Source organism: Alternaria incomplexa, assembly GCF_024043165.1.
Source record: "Alternaria incomplexa strain BMP 0042 chromosome Unknown scaffold_3, whole genome shotgun sequence".
NCBI classification, from domain to species: domain Eukaryota; kingdom Fungi; phylum Ascomycota; class Dothideomycetes; order Pleosporales; family Pleosporaceae; genus Alternaria; species Alternaria incomplexa.
In genome coordinates this window covers 587,698-608,092 of record NW_026249852.1, presented here as the reverse complement: position 1 = coordinate 608,092, position 20,395 = coordinate 587,698, and the positions used below count along the sequence as shown (strand labels likewise).

Sequence of the window (20,395 nt, the reverse complement as noted above, 5' to 3'; positions counted from 1 at the left end):
CAAAAATAACGACAAACATCCCGGAGCTATCTTGCATGGCTGCTGTCAAGAAAAAGCTCAAGATTAAACGCACGAAATTTCGCAAGCGCAGATCCACCGTCTACGATGCCGTCAAACGTAAGAGACGCCCAAGTTCATCATCGAGACAGTTGATCTAAAGATATCTAGGCAGAGTCGCCCGAACTGGTCTGATTCACAACATCTCTGATCCCAAGGCATCCAGGAACCCACTTCGGCCAGACGAGGTACTCTTCAAGCGAAAGAATGCGCCCATCCGATACGAGGAAGATGACTATTATCCCGCTCACAACAAGTTACCTCCAGACCAAAAGCTGCCCAGTGGAGATCTGGCCACCGCAATGAAAGCCTACATCGAGAGGCTGTGGGTCAAAACTGGACGACGCCGCCGCTTCTCGCGCAAGCTCATGCGAAGGACGTGGAGAGGCCTGAATGAAACCGCGCTTATTGCTCTGTGCATTCTGATGGAAGAAACGGCGCGCGATGCACTGGGTGAGACGGGAGATTTGGCTTTTACCGAAGCCGCTGAGGAACATGAACATGAGATTCTCACGAGTCTGAAGAAGGCGAAGAGGGCGAAGAAGAGTGGTGCGCAGATACAGGGTACCGGTAAAGAGAAGGAGCAGCCAAGTGTTGATAAAGAGAAGCAGCCGGTTGAAAAGAAGACAGGGAAGCATGTGACGTGGGTTTCGTCCGATGAGTCGTCGTCGACGTCGTCGTTTGATGACTCAGAAGAGTCGGACGACTTTGAAGAGGATCTGGATTGAGTATCACAATACGTGGAATGGCGAAGTTCAGGAGTGAAAAGTTTTCATTTCGACCTGGAGCCAAAAGATTCGCAAGGAGGACTTGATGGATCAAAGATGATGCCATATGTGTATCACCGCCTCGTAGGCCCATTTGAACGCACACCTCTGATCTTCACGCCGTAATATTCAAGTTCTACTGCAGAAAGGAGATTACCGGGTGTCGTAGATGAGTGCCAATAGTGTTAATGCGACCGAGGTTCTAGCTGGGCTGAGGTCGTGCCTGCCTCCTACCACAGCCGGGAACCTAGCGTGCCTTCCTCCAAGCGGGAAGACGCGATCAAAAGCGCGCTCGTATCTCGCGACCTTAGTCTTACACACGATCGTCTCGGTCATCGCTTCTCATTCTTTCCTTGCTACCTCACTTCCGCTGCAAGAGCATTCGTCCTCTTAGTCGAGCGAAAATGGTCAGTTCAGACATGATTCCCGCTCGAGCACTCACTAACACTAGCAGGCACCCAAGACTCAGCCCAACCCGCAGAAGGCGGCATCCATTCTTGCCTGGTTCCATAAGACGGCGCAGGCTCATAGCATCAAGGACCTCGAAAAGACGCTGCCACAAGTATCCTCTATCAACGGCATGCAGGTCAAGGACTACCTCCAAGCACTCTCAGACGACAACAAGATTCGTGTCGAGAAGATTGGTAGCGGCAACTGGTACTGGAGCTTCCCAGCCGACGAAAAGAAAGCCAAAGATGCTGCTCTCAAGAAGGCCCAAGAGGAGTTCGAAAAGGCCACCGCTACTGTAGCCGAACTTCAGGCCAAAGTGGATGATGCGGGTGCAGCTCGCGCTGATGACGAGGAGATGCTCATGGAGACAGGTAATTACCAATCTACCATGCGTTGCACTCATGCTCATCACTCGCAGGTGGCGACCGCAAGACACTGATTACGAAGCATGCCGACCTCACCAGAGACCTCGAGAAGCTCAGGACTGAGCTAGCCGCGTACAGCGAGCAAGACCCCGTCGAGATGGAGAAGAAAGCCGCCGAAACTCAGCAGGCTCATCTTGACGCTGAGAAGTTTACCGACCAGATTTACGCCATGCAGGGCTGGCTTAAGCAGACTATGTATGGTGGCAGTGGAGGGCACGAATATCTGGAGATACTGAGGTCCTTCTATCAGGATGAGTTTGATGAGGAGGAACTGGGCTTACGTGAATTGTGAAACTCGGGAAGTCTGTGAAGTGCATTTTCGGAGTAGCCATGGAGGAGGCTACAACGTGTCTGTGCAGGTATAGCGGCAAGGCATAATTACGGTCATACAGACAATCTATTGTACAATCATTTCGACTCATTCGAGCGACTGCTGCGCCATGTTCGGTCTGAGAGTGCTTGAGTCATGTTTGAGCATGGGCCATCTCCAGGGCTAACAGCTTTCGCTTGTGAAGGGCGTCATCGCAAGTAGCTTTCGCCAAACTACCAACAAAGGTCTACCGTACAAAGAGGCCTCGCCCGCCTGCCTCTGCCTGACCATTCATTTTCGCACAACTGTCTGGAATCATCCATACCGACAATCCTCTATACTGACCCCCTAGACCCGCAACAATACCCCGCGATGGCCTCGACAGGCGCCCCGGAAACCCCGCAAGTTCCTGCAAGCCCGCAACGGAGAGGGGGAAGAGGGCGTGGGCGCGGCAGAGGTGCACACGGTGGAGAAGATGGCCATGAGAACTTCGGAGGGCGAGGCCGTGGTCGGGGCGGCTTCCAGAGCCGCGGGCGAGGTCGCGGCAACAGAGACGGCGCGGGCACTCGCGGTGGACACGCGCCGGAGAAGGGCAAGGCGCCTGCCATAGACACAGAAGAGAGCGGACACGCTCCACCGACTCTCGTCAAGCCTAACCTCCAGCAATCGGACAACGAAGACGACGATGCCGAAGTCTGCTTCATTTGCGCCTCGCCCGTTCAACACACAGCCGTCGCTCCTTGCAATCACCGCACATGTCACATCTGCTCCATCCGAATGCGGGCCTTGTATAAAACAAAGGCCTGTGCACATTGTCGAACCGAGTCAGACCACGTTATCCTCACAGACGACGCCGAGAAGAACTACGAGGACTTCTCCACCGCTGAATTTTTCAAATCCGATGATACACTGGGCATACACTTTGAGAACTCTGGCGTGTTTGAAGACGCGCGATTGCTGTTACAGTACAACTGCCCCGACGGCGAGTGCGATGTAGCCTGTCTAGGTTGGCCGGACCTGCATCGTCATGTCAAGACGGCGCATGGAAAAGTCATGTGGTGTGTACTCTGCAGTTCTGAACAAACGATACTGGCTAACATTATAAAGTGACCTCTGTACGCGGAACAAAAAGGTCTTTACCCACGAGCACGTCCTATTCACGATGGCCGAGCTACGACGGCACCAGAAGTTTGGCGACGATAATCCTGGAGCAATAGATCAGAGCGGATTCAAAGGGCACCCGGAGTGCGGTTTCTGCAACCAGCGTTTCTACGGCGACGACGAACTATACACCCATTGCAGAGACAAGCACGAGCGCTGCCACATTTGCGACCGCCGGGAGGGAGGAAGCAGGAAACAACAATACTACGTCAACTATGATTCGCTCGAGGTGCATTTTCGGAAAGATCATTTCCTCTGCCCAGACCGAGAGTGTCTAGAGAAGAAGTTCGTCGTGTTCGATTCTGAGATGGATCTCAAGGCGCACCAGTTGGAGGTGCATCCCAACGGTCTTTCCAAGGACGCTTTACGGGATGCCCGGAGAGTCGACATGTCTGGCTTCCAAATAAGGGCGCCTCACGAGCAAGGTCAGGGTAACAACAGGCGAGACGAGCGCAGACGCGAGGGCGGCAGAGGCCGTGGACGCGGACGGGATCCGAACGCTGAGCCAGTGCCTGCGTCGTCTGCGCAACCCTTGAGCAGAGCGGAGCTTGCTTACCAGCGGCAGAGGGAGGCTCAGAACACTCATTCGGTAACTGGAAGAACTTTTGGGGGCCAGCTCTCTGCACCAACTCCAGGCGAGGCGTTCGCTGCTAGACCGCCTCCAAGCGCCTCAGAGCCTCCTACCGTTACTGCGTCACGCCCAACCCCAGCGGCTGCCAACAATATCACAAATGGCGTCGCTCAACTAAGCATGGACACACAACCACCCAACCCAGTTCCACAGACGCCCCAGGACCAGGCTAGACTGTTGCGTCACAACGCAGTTACGGAACGGGCCACAAACATGCTTCGGGGTAGCGAGATCAAGCTGCAAGAGTTCAGAGCCGCGGTATCGGCCTATCGCAACTCCAAGGTATCCGCGCCACAGCTCATCGACGGGTTCTTTGCGCTATTCGACGCCAACTCGAAGGAGATGGGGAAGCTGATCAAAGAATTGGCGGACATCTTTGAGATGCCAGGGAAGCGTGAAGCTCTATTGAAGGCTTGGAATGATTGGAAGGCTATCAACGAGGACTATCCATCATTACCTGGCTCTGCGACAGGCTTGAACGGGGGATCGACTGCGCGAGGAGGTTCGCGGGTACTGAAGCTGAAGAGCTCAACAGCGCAATCATCTCGATCCACAGCCAACCAGCAAGCCAGTTGGTCGAACGCATCGTCGAGCAACCCATTCCCAGCTTTGCCAGCACCTTCGGGTCGTGTCGGTGCGAAGCCCGGACAAACGCCTTGGGCCTCATCTGCCGCAACGAGCGCGCGCCCCTCGCCCATGCCATCACGAGTCGCATCATCAACAAACGTGAACAAGAAGCCTGCTGCCGCAGACGCCTTCCCAGCTCTCCCCGCAGCAGCGAAACCCACCAGCACAATCTTCAGTCCTGGCTACACTGGCCATGGTCTACGACGCGACAACAGCGGACGCAACACTCCAGTGAGTAACCCTTGGGCTGGCCCGTCCGGCACGAATAGCGGTACGTCAACACCGGCTTTGGAGGATGCAGGAGCGGCAGGGAAGAAGAAGGGCAACAAGGGCAAAAAGCAGACACTCTTCCAGTGGGGTTAGCGGGTAGAATGTAGAGCACCCGATCTAAGCAAATAATCCAGAAGTCTACATTGCCTTGGTGTTTCGTCATTATTCGTTGTTGAAGTGATGTAGACTTCAATGCACCTGTAAACTTTCTTCCTTGCATAAGGTGGGTTCATTGATAACATAGCCTGAAGGTATCAATGTGTTGTAGGCTGTGTATCGTCAACCGAGAACACCGTGTATACCATCAGGGTGCACTATACATCACTTCATCTGACAGAACATTCACATCAGCAGTAGTAACGAGAACATGCAAACTAGTGATTTGTCCATTTGCGATACCTACAGAAAACCGCTCACAACGTATTGATAGAAGCCTCCGACGACGCCTAAATCCCAAAACGCCAACCCAGAACATGCATCCATCATCCGTAACCTGCCAACGACGATGCCGTCAACCCGTATGCCTCTCACCAGCTCTCACGCATCCTCATCAAACTCAGCCTGGTTAGGCACCTTGGGGCCATCTTTGCGAATGGGGATCTTGATACCCTGCTGCGCAAAGCACTTGCTGAGCTTGGTGCTTTCAATGACACCGGGGAACTTCTTGGCGGAGTAGACAGTGAAGGGCTCGGTGAAGTTGGAGACAAGGCATGGGCCTTTACCTTTGCTGCCGTCGTTCATGTGAATGGTGCCGTTGGTGCCGTCGTTGGAGCCAATGTCGAAAAGGCTGAGCTTCAGCCGGAATGTGCCCTCGGTGCGCACGCTCAGATCCTGTAGGACGAACCAAAAGCCGGGTTTTTGGTCGAGATCTTGGAGGCGGCATGCATTGACAGCGTTCATGCCAATGAGATTGCGGGTGTGATTCGAGCCCATGGGTGTTGCGGGAATCATTGTGTTTGTCATCTGCACGGGGGGCTGCCCGTACATGTTTTGCGGCATGGGGTAGCCCGGTGGTTGGGCCTGCCAGTATCCCTGGGGCCCTGGAACGGGGTTTCCGCCGTATTGGACCATGTGCTGCTGCGGCATGCCCCCGCGGGAGTCGTACTGAACTTGGGCTGTGAACATGTGGTGTGTTCGCTCGGGCGGCGGAGGGTAAGAGGTGGTAGTACTACTTGATATCGACACGGTCGGCGCCGCGCTACTGTGTCTCACCAGGTTGACGGCATTGACTCCCTGCGCGTCGTAGAGGTCGACCATGAGCACGAAGTATGTGCTGTCGATGTCGTTGAAGGGGACCTCTTGTCCCGTGTGGGTGTCGTAGACGACCAAGCGGACGCAGGGCGGGGGTGTGATCGGCCTTCGATCCTTGTCACCAAAGCCGCACATGCGGGCTCGGATCGGTTGTTGTTCAACAACCAAGTCATATTTCCTGGTGGGCTTCGCCATGGTCTGCTGTTGCTGAATCGGCTCTGGGCGGCCAGTGCTAGTCCTGGTGTAATTATTGTAAGACATTTTGGCGTTGTGATGTTGGTGTCTTGGTGTTGATTGGATGTGGGTGAGAGATGTTATGGGTAAGATTAACGGACGGGCGTGCACAAGCTATATACTCTCCCAAGATTTAGGCGATGCGGAAGTGCGCCACGGGCCAACGCTACCTACAGACTCACCACTACAACCATGGTTCAGTATCGAGACATTACCCTTGCAAACGGTCATCAAATCACATTCACTGATGATAACTCAATGCGAAAAAGCCTCATGGAGTCATCGGGTAGGATTGAAACGGGAATATTCCTATAGGGCCACGCAGGTGAGGGGGACCACAGCTGCGGGTCTCAGCCATGATCGGCGTTAGTCTCCGGCGCTACCTCACCCATGGGACGACCTCATAGACGAAAACGTCTGCGGACTACATCAAGACAAAACCCGCAAAGTGGGCGACTAACGTCAACGTAGGCTCCAGGCTGTTCAGTTTTTCTTAGGTTATGCGGACTACATCAAGACAAGAACGCGCAAAGTGGATGACTAACGTCGACGTCAGGTTAACAGGGGACGCGCACTTGTATAGGTAGCGCATAATCTGTATGTTTGCAGACTACATCAAGACAGAAACCTGCAAAGTAAGTGACTAACGGTAACGTAGGCTCCAGGGTATCTTTTCTTATTAGGTTGCCCAGGTGACGTGGGACGCGCACTTGCGTAGGTAGCGCATGATCTAAATGTTTGCAACACCCGATTTGTGATTCGATCAGTCTCTTGTCCATTTGCAATAGTATCCATACCACGTATCTACACTCTGCCATTTTCCAATCACATGTTACACTCAAACCCCCTCTGAGTCAACCAGGTGTGTGCGTCCACTTCACCTAATATTGGCCGCGCTGTTCGCTCGACTCTACATCCGACCACGCTCAGTCACCTGGGCACGGTACGAAACAGGCTGAGAAACTTTGTGTTGGACTGTTGCCTTGCCATCTTTCGCACTTGAAGTTGAAGCATCTCATTCAACGCACAAACTGGGCACGTGCCCTGAAGGCTACGTGGGTGCCCTGGAGGCTACGTGGGTGTTCAACGCACCAACTGCAAAATCTTCCCGCAATGTAGACTTCTACGTGATTTCAATTGATCATCTTCTGTAGGTGGGTATAGAACCCGCATCCTGACGATCCGCTGGAGTTGGTGCCGCCTGGCTTTGTTTTGCATTCATGCTCATACCTAGGTACACCCGTCGTCGCGGTAGGTAGTGTGCAGCAACAAATTGAACCAAGGCGTGAAGCTAAGAAGTACCATCTCAATGACCAGCTCGCAACCAAGGTCAGGTCCTAGTCTGAGTCAAAGGCGCATTCTTTTGTTATTAACAACGTTCTCTAGTGTACTGGTAATGCAATCTTGTCTTTCTGAGACTAACTTCTAAGGTCTTTAACTATTCGAGTGCTGCATCTCATGCTTTGGTGTTTTGCATAACGAAAGAAAACACGTGAAGTCAAAGTCTGTCGGTATAAAGTCAAGCATACCTAGGTACTGAAACCGGTTACCACGAGGTGTGTAGCCATCACATTACGCCTGTATTGAGATTTTGTAAACAGCGTTCCTATTCGGTGTTGTGCCCGCATACATCGACATCATTATGTTTGTCAAATTAATACCCTATCTCACTTAGATCAAGGAATGCCTGAAGAATATTACTGCATAGAACTATAGTAGAAAAGCCAAGTAGGAAGAGTATCTTTGCAAATCCTATCTTCATGGACTCCCCATAGTCGCTGCGTAATACCTTGTTCGTGACAAGCACAATGTTCAACTGTACGGCGATGCCATTCTAACGACAGCCAGCGCCGACTTCGAAGCCTTTTGGAACCTTAACATATGATACTATCGCACAACCTGGGACCTTGAACGCCCGTGTCGAGAACATCAGAAGGTGTATTTTGCAGCATGTGCATCTAGATGGCCTAAGATATTCGGCTCTCGTAGGGTTCTCTAGCAGACAAGATCCATGGTACAAAGTGGAAGATGTAATATTTGAAAAGGGAAAGCAGGTAGCATTCAGGCACGGGAGAGACCTCACTCACGCGAGACTTTCAACTTACGAGGAAGGTGCTTCGTCTTAGGTTGTTGCCATCATTTGTTGTGAACGAGAAACTGCGTAACTGTCAAGGTAATTAGAACATGCTATTTCTTGTTTGTGTATACGGTGGAGATTCTATCTACTAGATACTATATACTAAAGAGCACCTATGAATTATGCTAGATCTACGTAGTGTGTCTTCCAAGCACGAGGCTTGAAACTCAAGCTCAGTCCTGGATAGAGCGTGTACACACAGATTTTGATGACCCCACATAAAAATCCCGTTCCAATTGCCATCGTCTCCAGACTCTGATAATAGGCATCGTGGAGATCTGCTTCCAGTGCCTCGCCTTGGGTCCAGCTACTGTATGCAGACGTTTCCTTCGGTAATACCGTTATGCAGGTGCCATTGAGCGGAGCTTGCAGTATTGTCACCCGCAACTATGTTGGAGGCAGTTTTCCGACGTCCGGGAATGATACGAACAGGCTGCGATACACAGCATGAAGGTTGCTGAGTGAGACGTCGAGATGTACCGGATCTGTTGAGAGATCGTCGTACTGAGGACAGAGGATCCATAAGGATAGTCTCGTGTTGTGAACACTGCAAGTCATCCACTTCGATATCGATGAAACGGCGGAGATCTTGTCGTGTTGTCCTACCCATATCTGGGCATACGGCATAACGGCGCGAAGTTCACTTGGTCCGGGATGAAACGGGCAGAGAACTGTTCGTACGCAAGCCGAGATCCGCATGTCAACCCGTCAGGTATAGACTGCCACTTCACCCAATGTTATGCTTGTCCATCTCTTCATCGATCCAGCTCCCCCGCTTGACTCTAACCCGCCTCCTCCACTTATCCTGATCTTCTTGCTGCCCTCGCGTCTCCCACCCAGTCTCGCCATTCGCCGGTTCCGCATGCGTAACGTTCGGGCTGATGCGTCGGGGATCTACAAAGTCGGGGTATTGCGATCCGCCAAAATCGTGCGTGAGCAGGCTGCCGTTGAGTCTCGCTGATGCGCCCACACTCGCTGTACCACTTTGTGTCTTTTCCAGTGTCAGGGTATTCCGGCGTTCGAAGCTGTTACCGCGTGCGTAGGCGTTGTTCATGCTCTGATCGGATTCGGCTCGGACGCGCACGAGTTGGATGAGTTTGCCTAGGACGGCGAATTCGAGCTTGAGTTTGATGGAGTATACGACGCCTTTCAGGGTGGTTTCGATGAGGTACAGATTGGCGAATTCGACGCTGAGCAGGGCGATGTCCATGGCAATGATTAGTACGTTGATGGTGAGGAGCTGGTACATTGTCTTTCGAACGTTTGTGTTCTTGAGGTGCCCGTGGGATTGGTTTCCAGCGCTGTCGTCGAAACTGCGTACGTCGTCTTGTACCGTTTCCGAGAGTTTCAGTAGTCGTACCGTCTCCTTGATGTATACTATGGACAGGATGGTTTCTTGCACAAAGAAGCACACCATCTGCACTTTCTCCATTATCGAGTATCCGCGGACGAAGCGACGCAGCGTAGCATCGGAAAGCGAGTTCGAATTGGAACCGAAGGTCAGGACGGTCGTAACTGAGTGGAGCAGTACGCCATTGACGATAATCATGTAGAGAGTCCAGCGAAGGACTCGGCGCGAGTTCGTAACGAGATGGAGACGCGACCATAGAACGACTGATTGCCCTAGACGTTGTTAGTAGCCGCATGCTGGGGACCTCCAGCGTTGACTGAACTCACCAGTGATCATGGGATACCAGCCAAGCGTGAGTAAGACGACGCCGACATATCCAGCATTTGCCGCAGGGTCCAACAAGCGGAAGAACTTGATGATGAAGCCCAGCGAGTATGGTATGATGCCGAATGCGCTGATGACGAGCGACCAGAAGTACAAGCCATGGTAGCGCTGGAAAGTGACGAAAGCGAGAACAATGAGTTCGATAGCGTTGTAGAGCGAAAGACCGAGCAGAAACGCGATGATGATCTTAAGGGGAAGAGAATCGCCGGTGTAGCCTACAAAGGCATCAGTACAGGACAATCGCGTTGCTCAGACACAGCTAGAAACTTACCTCCAGTGATTCCAGCGCCGGCGGACTCGAGTGTCCCCAGCGCCGGTGTCGACTCCGCCGCGAAAACAGACGATGTGACGCTAGAAGCAAGGTTGACAGAGAGCGACGCCATTCCGAGCCTTCCGTCTCAAACTGGTCAAAACGCAGCTCCTCCGTGCAACAACGAACCAGGCACAAAGAGGCAGAATTGCGACGCCATCAGTTCGAAGAGGAGACGGGTACCGTAACGCACAGCAGGGCGACAGAAATGACAGGAGAAACGGGCCGGTAGGAAGCGACATCGAGTAAGGGCTTATTTCTATCGAGGCGGGGATTTTCCGTGGACGAGCGTCAACGGTGCGCGTGCACTAATTGACCACGCGCGGCTTGCATTGCAAATCAACAGGACAGGGCGTCCGAGTGACGCTGCCTTTCTCCACTTGCTAACGGGTTGCAGCTTAGGAGTGCAGGCAGTCCGGGGTAGATCGGCACTACCGAGTCGCGCATTAGGCCATCTGCCATGGCAGTTGGCAGTTTGCCCATGTCTCGGAAAATTATGACGACTGTGCTTTATTGCTTCCTATTGCGGCTTGCACCGTGCTTCTCTGTGGTAAGAACGGAGAGCTATGTAATCGACTACTTCCCTATCTTCATCCTCATGGATGCTGGTCCTACAATTCATTAAGTGATGTTTTTGCCCATGCTCTTCTTGCCCTTTTGCTGCGCCGACTCATGTTTCTTCAAGTCTTCAGGTACCTTACTTATCTCACTCTTCATGAGAATCTGCTTAAGATCGTATAGCACATCCGCATCTTCGTTACCCCAGAAAGTGATTGCAACACCGGGCTTGTCAGAGTCCGCTCCCAAACGACCAGTACGACCGATACGATGCGTGTATGTTTCGATGCTAGGTGGCATGTTGAAGTTGACAACCAGGGAAACATCTGGAATGTCAATACCACGACCGAGCACGTCTGTGGCGACGAGCACCTGGATCTGCCCATTCTTGAGGGATGCAAGAGCAGCCTCACGCTGATCCTGGGTCTTTCCACCGTGGATTGTAGCTGATGCGAAGCCCATATGTTTGATGTCGCGAGCGATCGCATCGCAATTCTTTTTGATGTTGACAAAGACGATGATCGGTGGGGCGAATTCGCGCGTATTCAAGATTTCTTGGAGACGCCTCTTCCGCTTCTCCTCTCCCTGGACGAACTCGACACGCTGCTCGACAGTGTCGGAAGCCTCGCCCTGGTTACCGATTGTAACGATGGCAGGACGACGTGTATACTTTTTCGCGATTCTCTCTACAGCTGGCGGCATAGTAGCTGTGTACATCATGGTTTGACGGTACATTCCTGCTTTCATGGCAGTGGGGTCTTCAGCAATTTCGCTATCAGGCTTCTCGTTGTTGACAGGTAGAGCGTCGAGAATCTTATTAACGGGCTCTTCGAAACCCATGTCAATCATCCTGTCAGCTTCGTCCATGATGACATAAGTGCATTGGCTAAGAACAAGGACTCGACGCTCAATGCAGTCAACCAGACGACCGGGCGTGGCAATGATAATCTCGGCTCCGTCACGCATCTGGAACGACTGTTCCTCGATGGAGTGACCACCGATGAGGACAGCCGTCTTGAAACCTAGTGGTAATGCGAACTTGCGAGTCTCCACTTCGATCTGCTGAGCAAGTTCGCGAGTTGGTGCGAGGACGAGGGCATACGGGCCATCGTGTCGGTTGAACGCGTCGAGAGGAGGTAGTTGTGAGATGTAGGCAAGCAGTGGCAGGACGAAGGAGGCGGTTTTACCCGAACCCGTTGCAGCGACTCCGATTAGGTCGCGACACTGCAGAGCAATAGGTATAGCCGCACGTTGGATAGGTGAGGGCTCAAAGTAGCCGACCTCGTCCACGATGCGCAAGAGCTTCTCCGGAAGCCCGGACTCACCCCAGTTGCGCATAGGGTTCGGTATTGCGCCTCCTTTGGTAGCAATGCTGAAGTCTTCCTTGAAGATGCGCCAATCGCGCTCTCGCATGTTCTCCAGCTTCTTCTTGCTCCAGTGCATGTCCAACTGTGCGCGACCGCCCCTGTCTTTCCGCCGTCGCTCCATTTCAAGTAGCTGCTCAGCTCGTTCTCTGCCATGTTCCGGGTCTCGCTCGATAATCGCATCGATCATCTTCTTTGTCGCTGCGCTGGTGACTTCCTCAGAGAAGCCACCTAGTCGGCCGCGCCCAAAGAAGCTTGCTTCAGCTTTCTGCTGGTAGATGGGATTGTAATCGTGGCTCGTGTCCTCCTCCTCGTTCCACTCGAAGTTGAATTTCTTTTCCGTCGTCCTCTTGCGCTTCTTCTTGGCCGAGAACGTCGACTGATTTTGTTCCGCGCCCATGTATCTTTGCCTTATCAATGCCGCCTCGGTGTCGTCAGCAGGGCGCTTGTTGCCCTTCTTGTCCGGCGGTGGAGGAGGCGCCATGTCTCCATTTCTGCGATCGTTTCGCATGGACGATGATCCAGTCGGCGCATCGCGCATCGAGCGCGGCCCCGTGGGTACGAATGAGGACGAGCCGTTGTGGCTGTTGTGGCCATTTGTGCGGTTGTTGTCTTGCGAATGTCTCCATGCGTCGCTGTCTCCGTTGGAAGCCTCTCGCCTTTTTTGCGCCTCTTCAACTTCTTTCTGTCGCTTCTCAAGCGCGATGCGCTCTCTCTCGGCCTTCGGTATGAACTTGGGCTTTGCGGCAGCCGCTTCTTTCTCGCGCTTGGCCTTGAGGATGTCGTCGATACTCGGTGGCTGCTTGCGAGCAGCTGGGGGCGGAACGGCCGCAGTCATCTTCGTTTCGCGGGGGTCACGGTTCGTGGACTTGCGGAGGAGGATTCGCGCGAACTATAAGGTGCATGTACGCTAAGGCAACACCAGATCACGTGCGTGGCTGCTATCGATAGTACCCTGACCCCACTGCATGATGTGGTTCCTTAGATGATACCTGGGAACCACCTTGGAACAGTGTCACACACTAGGTAGATCTTGATACGCAAGGGTAGAGCCAGTCCAACCGGTAGTCCGATGTTGGGTACTGTTACCCTCGGGCTTCCAAGCCCGAGGAAGGAGCTGTACCATGGATGATTGTATGTGGACTTGGTGATACTTTGATTCAGAGGCCAAGTCTAGCCGTCTACTGTTCAGATTGGCGTATTTGGGGTGCTTCCGCGTACGTGTCATAAGATAGTTTGGTAGTTCCCATTATCCTGTCACAGCCTGGAGGCAGACCCCCGGCAGCGCCTGTAGCATTCCTCATAGCTCATAAACATGATTATATGCCACCACGTGCCATACAACACCTCAATCCTGCCTGCCCTTGAGTAACCGCTTTGTGACCTTGTCCTTCTCAATGATGTATACGTGTGCGCCCCAGCCTGAAAGCGCGTCTCGGTCGACAGCGTTGAGCAGCGCCTGTGAGATTGTCTCGAAGAGGTCCTCGGGGCCCTATCATGATGTTAGCCTAGCCCAATACCACGTATTGATACAACCCACTAGATCAGGCTCCCACAGTCCCTCACATGTACCGAACAGCTGATCGCTGGCTGTTCCGCTAACAATGAAGTCCTTCGCAAAGTCGATGCATCCAATACTGTCGAAGCCGCAGATGAAGGGCTTCCCGCTTGTCTGGTTGATACCGGCGATTACGGGGCTGATAAAGTACGGTCCGAAGCGCTTCTCGTACAGACTTGAGCTGACGAGGTTCGCCATGGTCTGGGGGCTGATGTTGCGCTCTTCGCGGAGGCGGTACATGTTGACCTTGTAGCGGAACAGGTCTGATACGGTGGATACGTCGGTGGCGAGGCCGGTCAGACCTAGAAAAACGTCGCCGTACTGGAAGATCTTGGGGAAGTTGTTGGACACGGTGAGGGCTTGCATGCCGAGACGCAGGTCGCATGCGATGGCTACGCAGTCCTTGCCCACCATGGCCACGCAGGCGCCACCGTCTATTCAAGTTATTAGAAGAGCATGCGGGGTGGTCTCGGTGGAGGCGTACTTATTGAGAATGGTGACGACTGTTGCGATTAGCTATGGACTACAAGTTGACTGCGGGCAGCTTACCATGGCTGTGTATGTGATGCGGAATGACCCTCGATTGGCAACTACAGTAACAGAGGAGGACGTAGAGCTCTCCGGTGTATGTGGGAAACGGTGGTGTTGTGGGTGCTTGTGATGTACTCACCTGGGCAGGCAGCTCACAGTGTTACGCGGAGGCGCGAGCTCCCCGGGCCGCCCTGGACACTCGTACCTAGCTCGAAACCGCCTTCTTGGCACCGAACTTTTGAGATGCACCAACAGACACGCCCGCACCGATCGCAACCCACGAGATACCCACCATGAGCGCCCAAACGTCTGTCGAAATCGCAAAGTCGCTGCCCCCGCGCTTACTGCGCTTCTTCCAAAAGTACCCGCCACCATCGCTCTTTCCCAGTCTCTCATCTCAACTCGCATCACCGACTTCACACGCAACCCCAAGCACAATATCGACAACCCCACCAACCAACCCCAATGCCTCCGTGACCGAGACATCCGCGCCAGAGGCCATCGCGAGACCCGCAAATGCGCCCTCAAATTCGAACATACCACCAGAAGCACACGACCTGCCCTACCCAAATCCATTCCTCCCACACAAGAACTTCGCAACCGGACGGTGGCACTCCCCCGCGTATGGTCTACGGAAACAAGCCGATCTTGTTAAGCTTGCCTCGGAGCATGGTGTCGTCGACCTACTGCCATGGACTGTGAAGAAGCCTGGCGAGAAGGAAAGGCGGCGGGTAGAAAGAGGATTGCAAGTCAAGGGCACGGGCGAGGGACAGAAGGTCAAGGGAAAGCTTTGGGAGCGAACACTGAAGGGACGCTTGGAGATGAGGAGACAGGCCATGTTAAACATGCCAGCTTTGATCCAGGAATGGAAGCAGAAGGGACACGGAAGAGGTTGGAAGAAGTGGCCCAGTGGAAAGGCGAAGAAATAGAGTATCCCGCTCAAATGTACGATATCATGGACACTGTTCTCATCTTCCATGTAACGAGGTTTAAACATGGCTCGATTGGTGTATCAAAAAGTAGTGATGTCTGGGTATCCTACTGACTGAACTATCTCATCCTTGACAGACCTCCCACGTTACTGTTCGTGTGTACAACTAGTTCTGGGTATAATATAGGAAATTCGATATGCACATATGCATGCACACGCTTAACAATCCATCCTGAGCTATCCTCGAGGCCCGGCATAACGAGAGGACGCTTCACATGACCATCTCCTCGTCGCCATAACCACCCTGCAGCCCATACTCTCGTGCATATGCGTATGCTCCGTAAGTGTTCTCCATGTCAGCTACACTGCCCACATTCTTCTGCCAAAGGCCGTTGCTGCCAGTGTTGTTGTAGACTGGATCGGTGGCCTGGTTGTACTTGGTCGACTCCTTCAACGCATTCTCGCCTCTGCATGACTCTTCGTATTCGCGTCTAGCCATCATCTCGTAGCCTGATGCCATGTATGGTTCAGCGCTTGCTGCCGCCATGCTCTGATCCAACTGCTGCTGGTGCTGCTGAATAGCCTCTTGCTGGGCGGACTCCGCCTGTTGTCTCTCATATCTCAGCTTGGCCATGGCTTCCTCCTGTGCGAGACTGGTAGGTGGCCAATCGTAGAGCTGTCGGGACATGTTGTAATCCACGCCTGCTGGATGTCCTTGACGACCTGATGGAGGAGATATACGCCAGAGCTCGAGGAGACGTAGCCGCTGATCGTCGTCTGCATTCTGGAAGAGATCGATCTGGGAAGGGAACAGAAGAGAAGGATCAATACTGTTCCTCAAAAGTACGGCAGCGAGGTCCGAAGATTCGATGTGTGTCTTCAAGGCTGGCTCGGAGGTACTGCGGGTAGGTACATGATATGAATGAGTGTAGTGTTGAGAAGCGTAGACGATCTGCTTGGGAGCCTCTTCCTGCTGTTGCTGTTGTTGCGCTGGTTGTTCCTGTTGCATCTGTGGTTGCATGGGCTGTGGGTTGCCTTGAGACAAGTTCATGTTGGCTGAGAACAGCCGAGTAAGTTCATCTTGTTGCATGTTTGCGTCTTCTGCTGCTTTCCCCTGAACGTTGATGCCCGTAGATATTGTGCCGCACTATGACGTAACGTTAGTGTTTACCAGCGCCGAAGACAAACGAGCTTACGTTTGCGCAAGAAATGTTCTGAGAAAAGGCGTAAGGACTGAATGAGATGGGTGTGTCGTGAGTGCAGTCGCAGTGGTGCAGGAGCATGGGCTGCATGTCCTCTAGGGTCTCAACAGCAAGCGGATGAGGGGCAAGTTCTGGAAAACGGAGGTTCAAGTATTGTATTAGGCGGGGAGTCGACAAAGGCGTATATAGTGATGGACTATATCATTGAAAGACCTTGTAGACTCGAGCTCAGAATTCGCCGTTGGCTAGTATATGGAAACTTGGAATCGTACTTGTCCGCGCTTGCGTTGGGCGCTGACGACAATCGGCGGGGGACGACAAAGGGTGCCTTTGTGAGTCAAGAACAAACGGAAAGGTATTCAAATATACTTTGACCAAGTCAGCAGTGAAGAGGGGGCAAGAAGAAAATTAGCAGCAGCGTGATGGTGGTTCTTTATGTACCGTTGAGTATAGCGTGCTGTCGGGGTCATGCGTGTAGGCGGGATGATTCTGATAATTTTGTCGCCCACATCCAATTAGTGACGAAGCTGAAACCCAACCTGTCCGGCTAGTCTGCTGGTAGCCAATGATGTGTCTTGAGAGCTTGCAAATAGTGGTCGATTTGGGACGACAACTCATCAAATGTGTATGGGCGTATGCACTTTTGGATGTGAGGTGCGGGCAATTGGAGGCCCAGACGGAAGAAGCCGGGACAGCAGGCAGCGAACACACCAGTAGCGCCAGCAACGAGGAGGCGGATCGCACCAACAGTTCCAGACGAAGCAAGGAGGACCGAGAGTTGCAATGCTCGCGAGTTGCTGCTCACGTACGCAGGTTGATGCCTCTAGGTGTCGGCCTTGGCACGCACGCGCGCTAGTGAGCTACCTGGAGCTTGCGCAGATACACCATTGCCTAGATTCATCAACACCGAGACACACGACTGCCAACCTTTGACAATCCCGTAATTGCTTCCCTAGAATCTGCGGTCCATTTGATCGCCCGGAACACACAAAGCGCCCTTCTCAGTCTCCACACCGCCCACCATGGTAAAGACCCCACCGTAACAGCTGAAGCACCCCAGTCGATCTAACTATGGCGTAGACGTCAATAGGTACAGGTTACGACCTGTCCAACTCGGTCTTCTCGCCCGATGGTCGAAACTTCCAGGTCGAATACGCGGTCAAGGCAGTAGAAAACGGTGGCACAGCGGTTGGCATCAAGTGCAAGGATGGCGTCGTACTCGCTCTGGAGAAGCTCGTCAGCAGCAAGTTGCTCAAGCCCGGCGCGAACAAGCGGATAGCAACTGTGGACCGCAACATGGGCATTGTGTCTTCCGGTCTCCTCCCCGATGGTCGCCACTTCGTCTCCCGCGCCCGCGACGAGGCAGCCCAATGGCGGCAGCTTTACAAGGCACCCATCCCCTCATCGTCTCTCGCCGACCGCATGGGAAGCTATGCCCAAGCGTATACCCTCTACTCGAGTGTCCGTCCTTTCGGTATAACCGCCATCCTTGCAGGCTGGGACTCCGAGGCCGAGCTACCGGTAGATGGCCAAGTTGGTTCAGGGCCTACTGTTGGCTCGGGAGGCAAGAAAGAAGGCGCAAAGCATGGTGGGCCATCGCTCTACATGATTGAGCCCAGCGGTCTATACTGGGTATGGAGACCTCTGTAACCTAAACATGTCCAACAACTAACGTGTGCAGGGCTACTACGGTGCCGCTACAGGCAAGGGCCGCCAGGTCGCCAAGTCAGAGCTCGAGAAACTCAACCTCTCCGAGGGAAATCTATCACTAGAGGAGGGTGTCAAGGAGGCAGCACGCATCATCTACGTCGCACACGATGACAACAAGGACAAGGAGTTTGAGCTTGAGATGACATGGATTAGCAGTCTCGACGGTCCTACTAAGGGCAGGCACGAGGAAGTGCCCAAGGACATCCGAGAAGAGGCTGAGAAGCTGGCAAAGAAGGCGCTGGAGGGAGACGACGATGATGACGAGGAGGAAGAGAAAATGGAAGAGTAGACGACGACTGCATGACACCGCGTAGACGGTCTACATGCATAACGAGCGGCTCTCACTGCCTTTCACGATCAATGAACAACATTTACGAAAGTCAAGCACTAGCACTATCATCTTCTTGTTCGGCCCGCTTCTCAAGCTTGCTTCGTCGCTCCTGCCAATTCTGGATTGACAGTTGACTGCGTCATCGACGATGCCAGATTCGCCATGCAGGTACATCCGCCCCACTAGCGCGTCACCCTGCAATCCGATTTTGAAAACCATTCAACAATTCCATCCAAAGTATCTTACGTCACGCGTCTATCCCACCATCCAAATACACTCTTCTTATCCAATTGTAATATATTATCATGCCGCCAACTCTCATACTCATTCGCCACGCTCAGGCACAACACAATGCCACCAGCGACTGGTCTATCAGGGACCCTCCACTTACTGAGCTGGGCGAGCAGCAATGTCGCGAGCTACATGAGAGTCTGAAAGAGAGCAAGATCGGCAATGAAGTTGAGCTCATCGTTGTCAGCGCTCAAAGGCGGACGCTCCAGACTGCCACTATCGGGCTGGACTGGCTTATCAAGAAAGGCACCAAGGGTAAGAGCAATGTCACTGAGCAAGACACATTATGTATATGTGACTAATACTGATATGCACTGCAGTAATCCCCGACGCGAACTGGCAAGAAAACGCAGACAAGCCGTGTGACACTGGAACACCCATCGATGAGATCTCCAAGGAATTCCCTCAGTACGACTTCTCCGTCGTAGACCCTTCGTTCCCAGACAAGACCACCGGTGGATCCAAGAACCCATATGCTTTCACCGAAAAGGCTATCCTAGCTCGTGGACAGAGATGCCTCAAGGACCTCTACTCCCGCCCCGAGAAAGTCATTGCTGTTGTCTCGCATTCGGGTTTCCTGCGCACAGGTGTATGCAACCGCATGTTCTTCAATGCCGACTGGCGTGTGTTTGAATTCGACGACGAGGAGATGAAGAAGAACCCGGGGTTCTTTGTGTTGAAGGAGAGCGAGGAGACGGAGAAGAAGGGTGGCGGTATGGGTCGTAGTGACGTTGGTGTCTTTGGTATCGTACCTGGTGACTTCCCGCCTGAGGTTGAAGAGGAGATTGCTGCGAATAAGGCGCAAGTTGATGATGAGGCTACTAAGCAGAACCCGAGTGCTTGAGCTGGGTGATTTGTAGTTAGATCTGAGAGTCACGTTTTGCCGGACTACATGGCAGTGGAAATTTGCGATCACTTAGAGGATGGACATTGCGTAGACCATAGAATTTAGTGAATGTCAATGAAGACCATCAATCTATATCCAGTAATATGGTCTGAGCATATTTGATGCCTTCACATGCATGAGCATGATGCTCTTATGCAATACCAAGTGGCGCATAGAGTGCCCTCATCGGGTCCCTCGGAATATCTGTTCAGTACCCCAAACTTTTCTTCGACCGACGTTCTCAACACCCAGCACGGCCATGTTTTCGGGAATCTTATGGACCCGCCCAAGAGGATGTGAGATAGGGTTGATATTGTGCATGCCTCCCCTCATACGCTTCTCTGAACCCAGACAGAGCCGCTTCTTCTGTCGACCCTGTGATCGCCAGACTGATAGCCTGGCCAAAGAGCAGATACAACTCCCTTTTTGCCCGGTCCAGTCCTTGGAGACCAGCATACGACGCATAATTGGCGTAAAGATGCCGAAACTTGACCTTGACGATCAGAAGACCTGGCTGTCGCTGATCAAGCGGTGGTGGCTCCACGGTCCCGCGCGCGGCTTTCTTTGGGGACGCTAGGCGACGGAACTGAAGCAGAGGTCTCATCCATTTCTCGCGCAGGCTGATCTTTCGAGGGCCATGGTGAAGCTCTACACAGACCTCAAGTTCG

At 53.0% G+C, this 20,395-nt stretch overlaps 11 protein-coding genes across 11 annotated transcripts; 6 read left to right on the top strand and 5 right to left on the bottom strand.

The window, feature by feature from the left end:
• Positions 1 to 35: 35 nt before the first annotated feature.
• On the top strand, positions 36 to 785 carry J4E90_002576 (uncharacterized protein; the record flags this gene model as incomplete). Its single annotated transcript, XM_051432155.1, has 2 exons — positions 36 to 117; positions 169 to 785. The coding sequence occupies 2 exons, from the start codon at positions 36 to 38 to the stop codon at positions 783 to 785; spliced, it is 699 nt and encodes a 232-aa protein (XP_051293577.1).
• Positions 786 to 1,228: 443 nt separating this feature from the next.
• On the top strand, positions 1,229 to 1,991 carry J4E90_002575 (uncharacterized protein; the record flags this gene model as incomplete). Its single annotated transcript, XM_051432154.1, has 3 exons — positions 1,229 to 1,231; positions 1,279 to 1,645; positions 1,693 to 1,991. The coding sequence occupies 3 exons, from the start codon at positions 1,229 to 1,231 to the stop codon at positions 1,989 to 1,991; spliced, it is 669 nt and encodes a 222-aa protein (XP_051293576.1).
• A 390-nt stretch (positions 1,992 to 2,381) lies between these two features.
• J4E90_002574 (uncharacterized protein) lies at positions 2,382 to 4,791 on the top strand (the record flags this gene model as incomplete). The annotated part of the gene is made up of 2 exons (XM_051432153.1): positions 2,382 to 3,067; positions 3,117 to 4,791. The coding sequence occupies 2 exons, from the start codon at positions 2,382 to 2,384 to the stop codon at positions 4,789 to 4,791; spliced, it is 2,361 nt and encodes a 786-aa protein (XP_051293575.1).
• Positions 4,792 to 5,235: 444 nt separating this feature from the next.
• On the bottom strand, positions 5,236 to 6,210 carry VEL2 (Velvet complex subunit 2; the record flags this gene model as incomplete). The annotated part of the gene is made up of 1 exon (XM_051432152.1): positions 5,236 to 6,210. The coding sequence occupies one exon, from the start codon at positions 6,208 to 6,210 to the stop codon at positions 5,236 to 5,238; it is 975 nt and encodes a 324-aa protein (XP_051293574.1).
• Positions 6,211 to 9,047: 2,837 nt separating this feature from the next.
• J4E90_002572 (uncharacterized protein) lies at positions 9,048 to 10,438 on the bottom strand (the record flags this gene model as incomplete). Its single annotated transcript, XM_051432151.1, has 3 exons — positions 9,048 to 9,943; positions 9,998 to 10,270; positions 10,327 to 10,438. 3 exons carry the CDS (start codon positions 10,436 to 10,438, stop codon positions 9,048 to 9,050), a joined length of 1,281 nt encoding a protein of 426 aa, XP_051293573.1.
• Positions 10,439 to 10,986: 548 nt separating this feature from the next.
• Positions 10,987 to 13,125, bottom strand: PRP28 (mRNA splicing protein prp28; the record flags this gene model as incomplete). The annotated part of the gene is made up of 1 exon (XM_051432150.1): positions 10,987 to 13,125. The coding sequence occupies one exon, from the start codon at positions 13,123 to 13,125 to the stop codon at positions 10,987 to 10,989; it is 2,139 nt and encodes a 712-aa protein (XP_051293572.1).
• Positions 13,126 to 13,635: 510 nt separating this feature from the next.
• PUP3 (proteasome core particle subunit beta 3) lies at positions 13,636 to 14,259 on the bottom strand (the record flags this gene model as incomplete). Its single annotated transcript, XM_051432149.1, has 2 exons — positions 13,636 to 13,779; positions 13,828 to 14,259. The coding sequence occupies 2 exons, from the start codon at positions 14,257 to 14,259 to the stop codon at positions 13,636 to 13,638; spliced, it is 576 nt and encodes a 191-aa protein (XP_051293571.1).
• Positions 14,260 to 14,669: 410 nt separating this feature from the next.
• Positions 14,670 to 15,305, top strand: J4E90_002569 (uncharacterized protein; the record flags this gene model as incomplete). The annotated part of the gene is made up of 1 exon (XM_051432148.1): positions 14,670 to 15,305. The coding sequence occupies one exon, from the start codon at positions 14,670 to 14,672 to the stop codon at positions 15,303 to 15,305; it is 636 nt and encodes a 211-aa protein (XP_051293570.1).
• Positions 15,306 to 15,578: 273 nt separating this feature from the next.
• J4E90_002568 (uncharacterized protein) lies at positions 15,579 to 16,397 on the bottom strand (the record flags this gene model as incomplete). Its single annotated transcript, XM_051432147.1, has 1 exon — positions 15,579 to 16,397. One exon carries the CDS (start codon positions 16,395 to 16,397, stop codon positions 15,579 to 15,581), a length of 819 nt encoding a protein of 272 aa, XP_051293569.1.
• Positions 16,398 to 17,531: 1,134 nt separating this feature from the next.
• J4E90_002567 (uncharacterized protein) lies at positions 17,532 to 18,508 on the top strand (the record flags this gene model as incomplete). The annotated part of the gene is made up of 3 exons (XM_051432146.1): positions 17,532 to 17,534; positions 17,590 to 18,141; positions 18,191 to 18,508. The coding sequence occupies 3 exons, from the start codon at positions 17,532 to 17,534 to the stop codon at positions 18,506 to 18,508; spliced, it is 873 nt and encodes a 290-aa protein (XP_051293568.1).
• Positions 18,509 to 18,855: 347 nt separating this feature from the next.
• Positions 18,856 to 19,685, top strand: J4E90_002566 (uncharacterized protein; the record flags this gene model as incomplete). The annotated part of the gene is made up of 2 exons (XM_051432145.1): positions 18,856 to 19,096; positions 19,162 to 19,685. The coding sequence occupies 2 exons, from the start codon at positions 18,856 to 18,858 to the stop codon at positions 19,683 to 19,685; spliced, it is 765 nt and encodes a 254-aa protein (XP_051293567.1).
• Between the last annotated feature and the right edge of the window lie 710 nt (positions 19,686 to 20,395).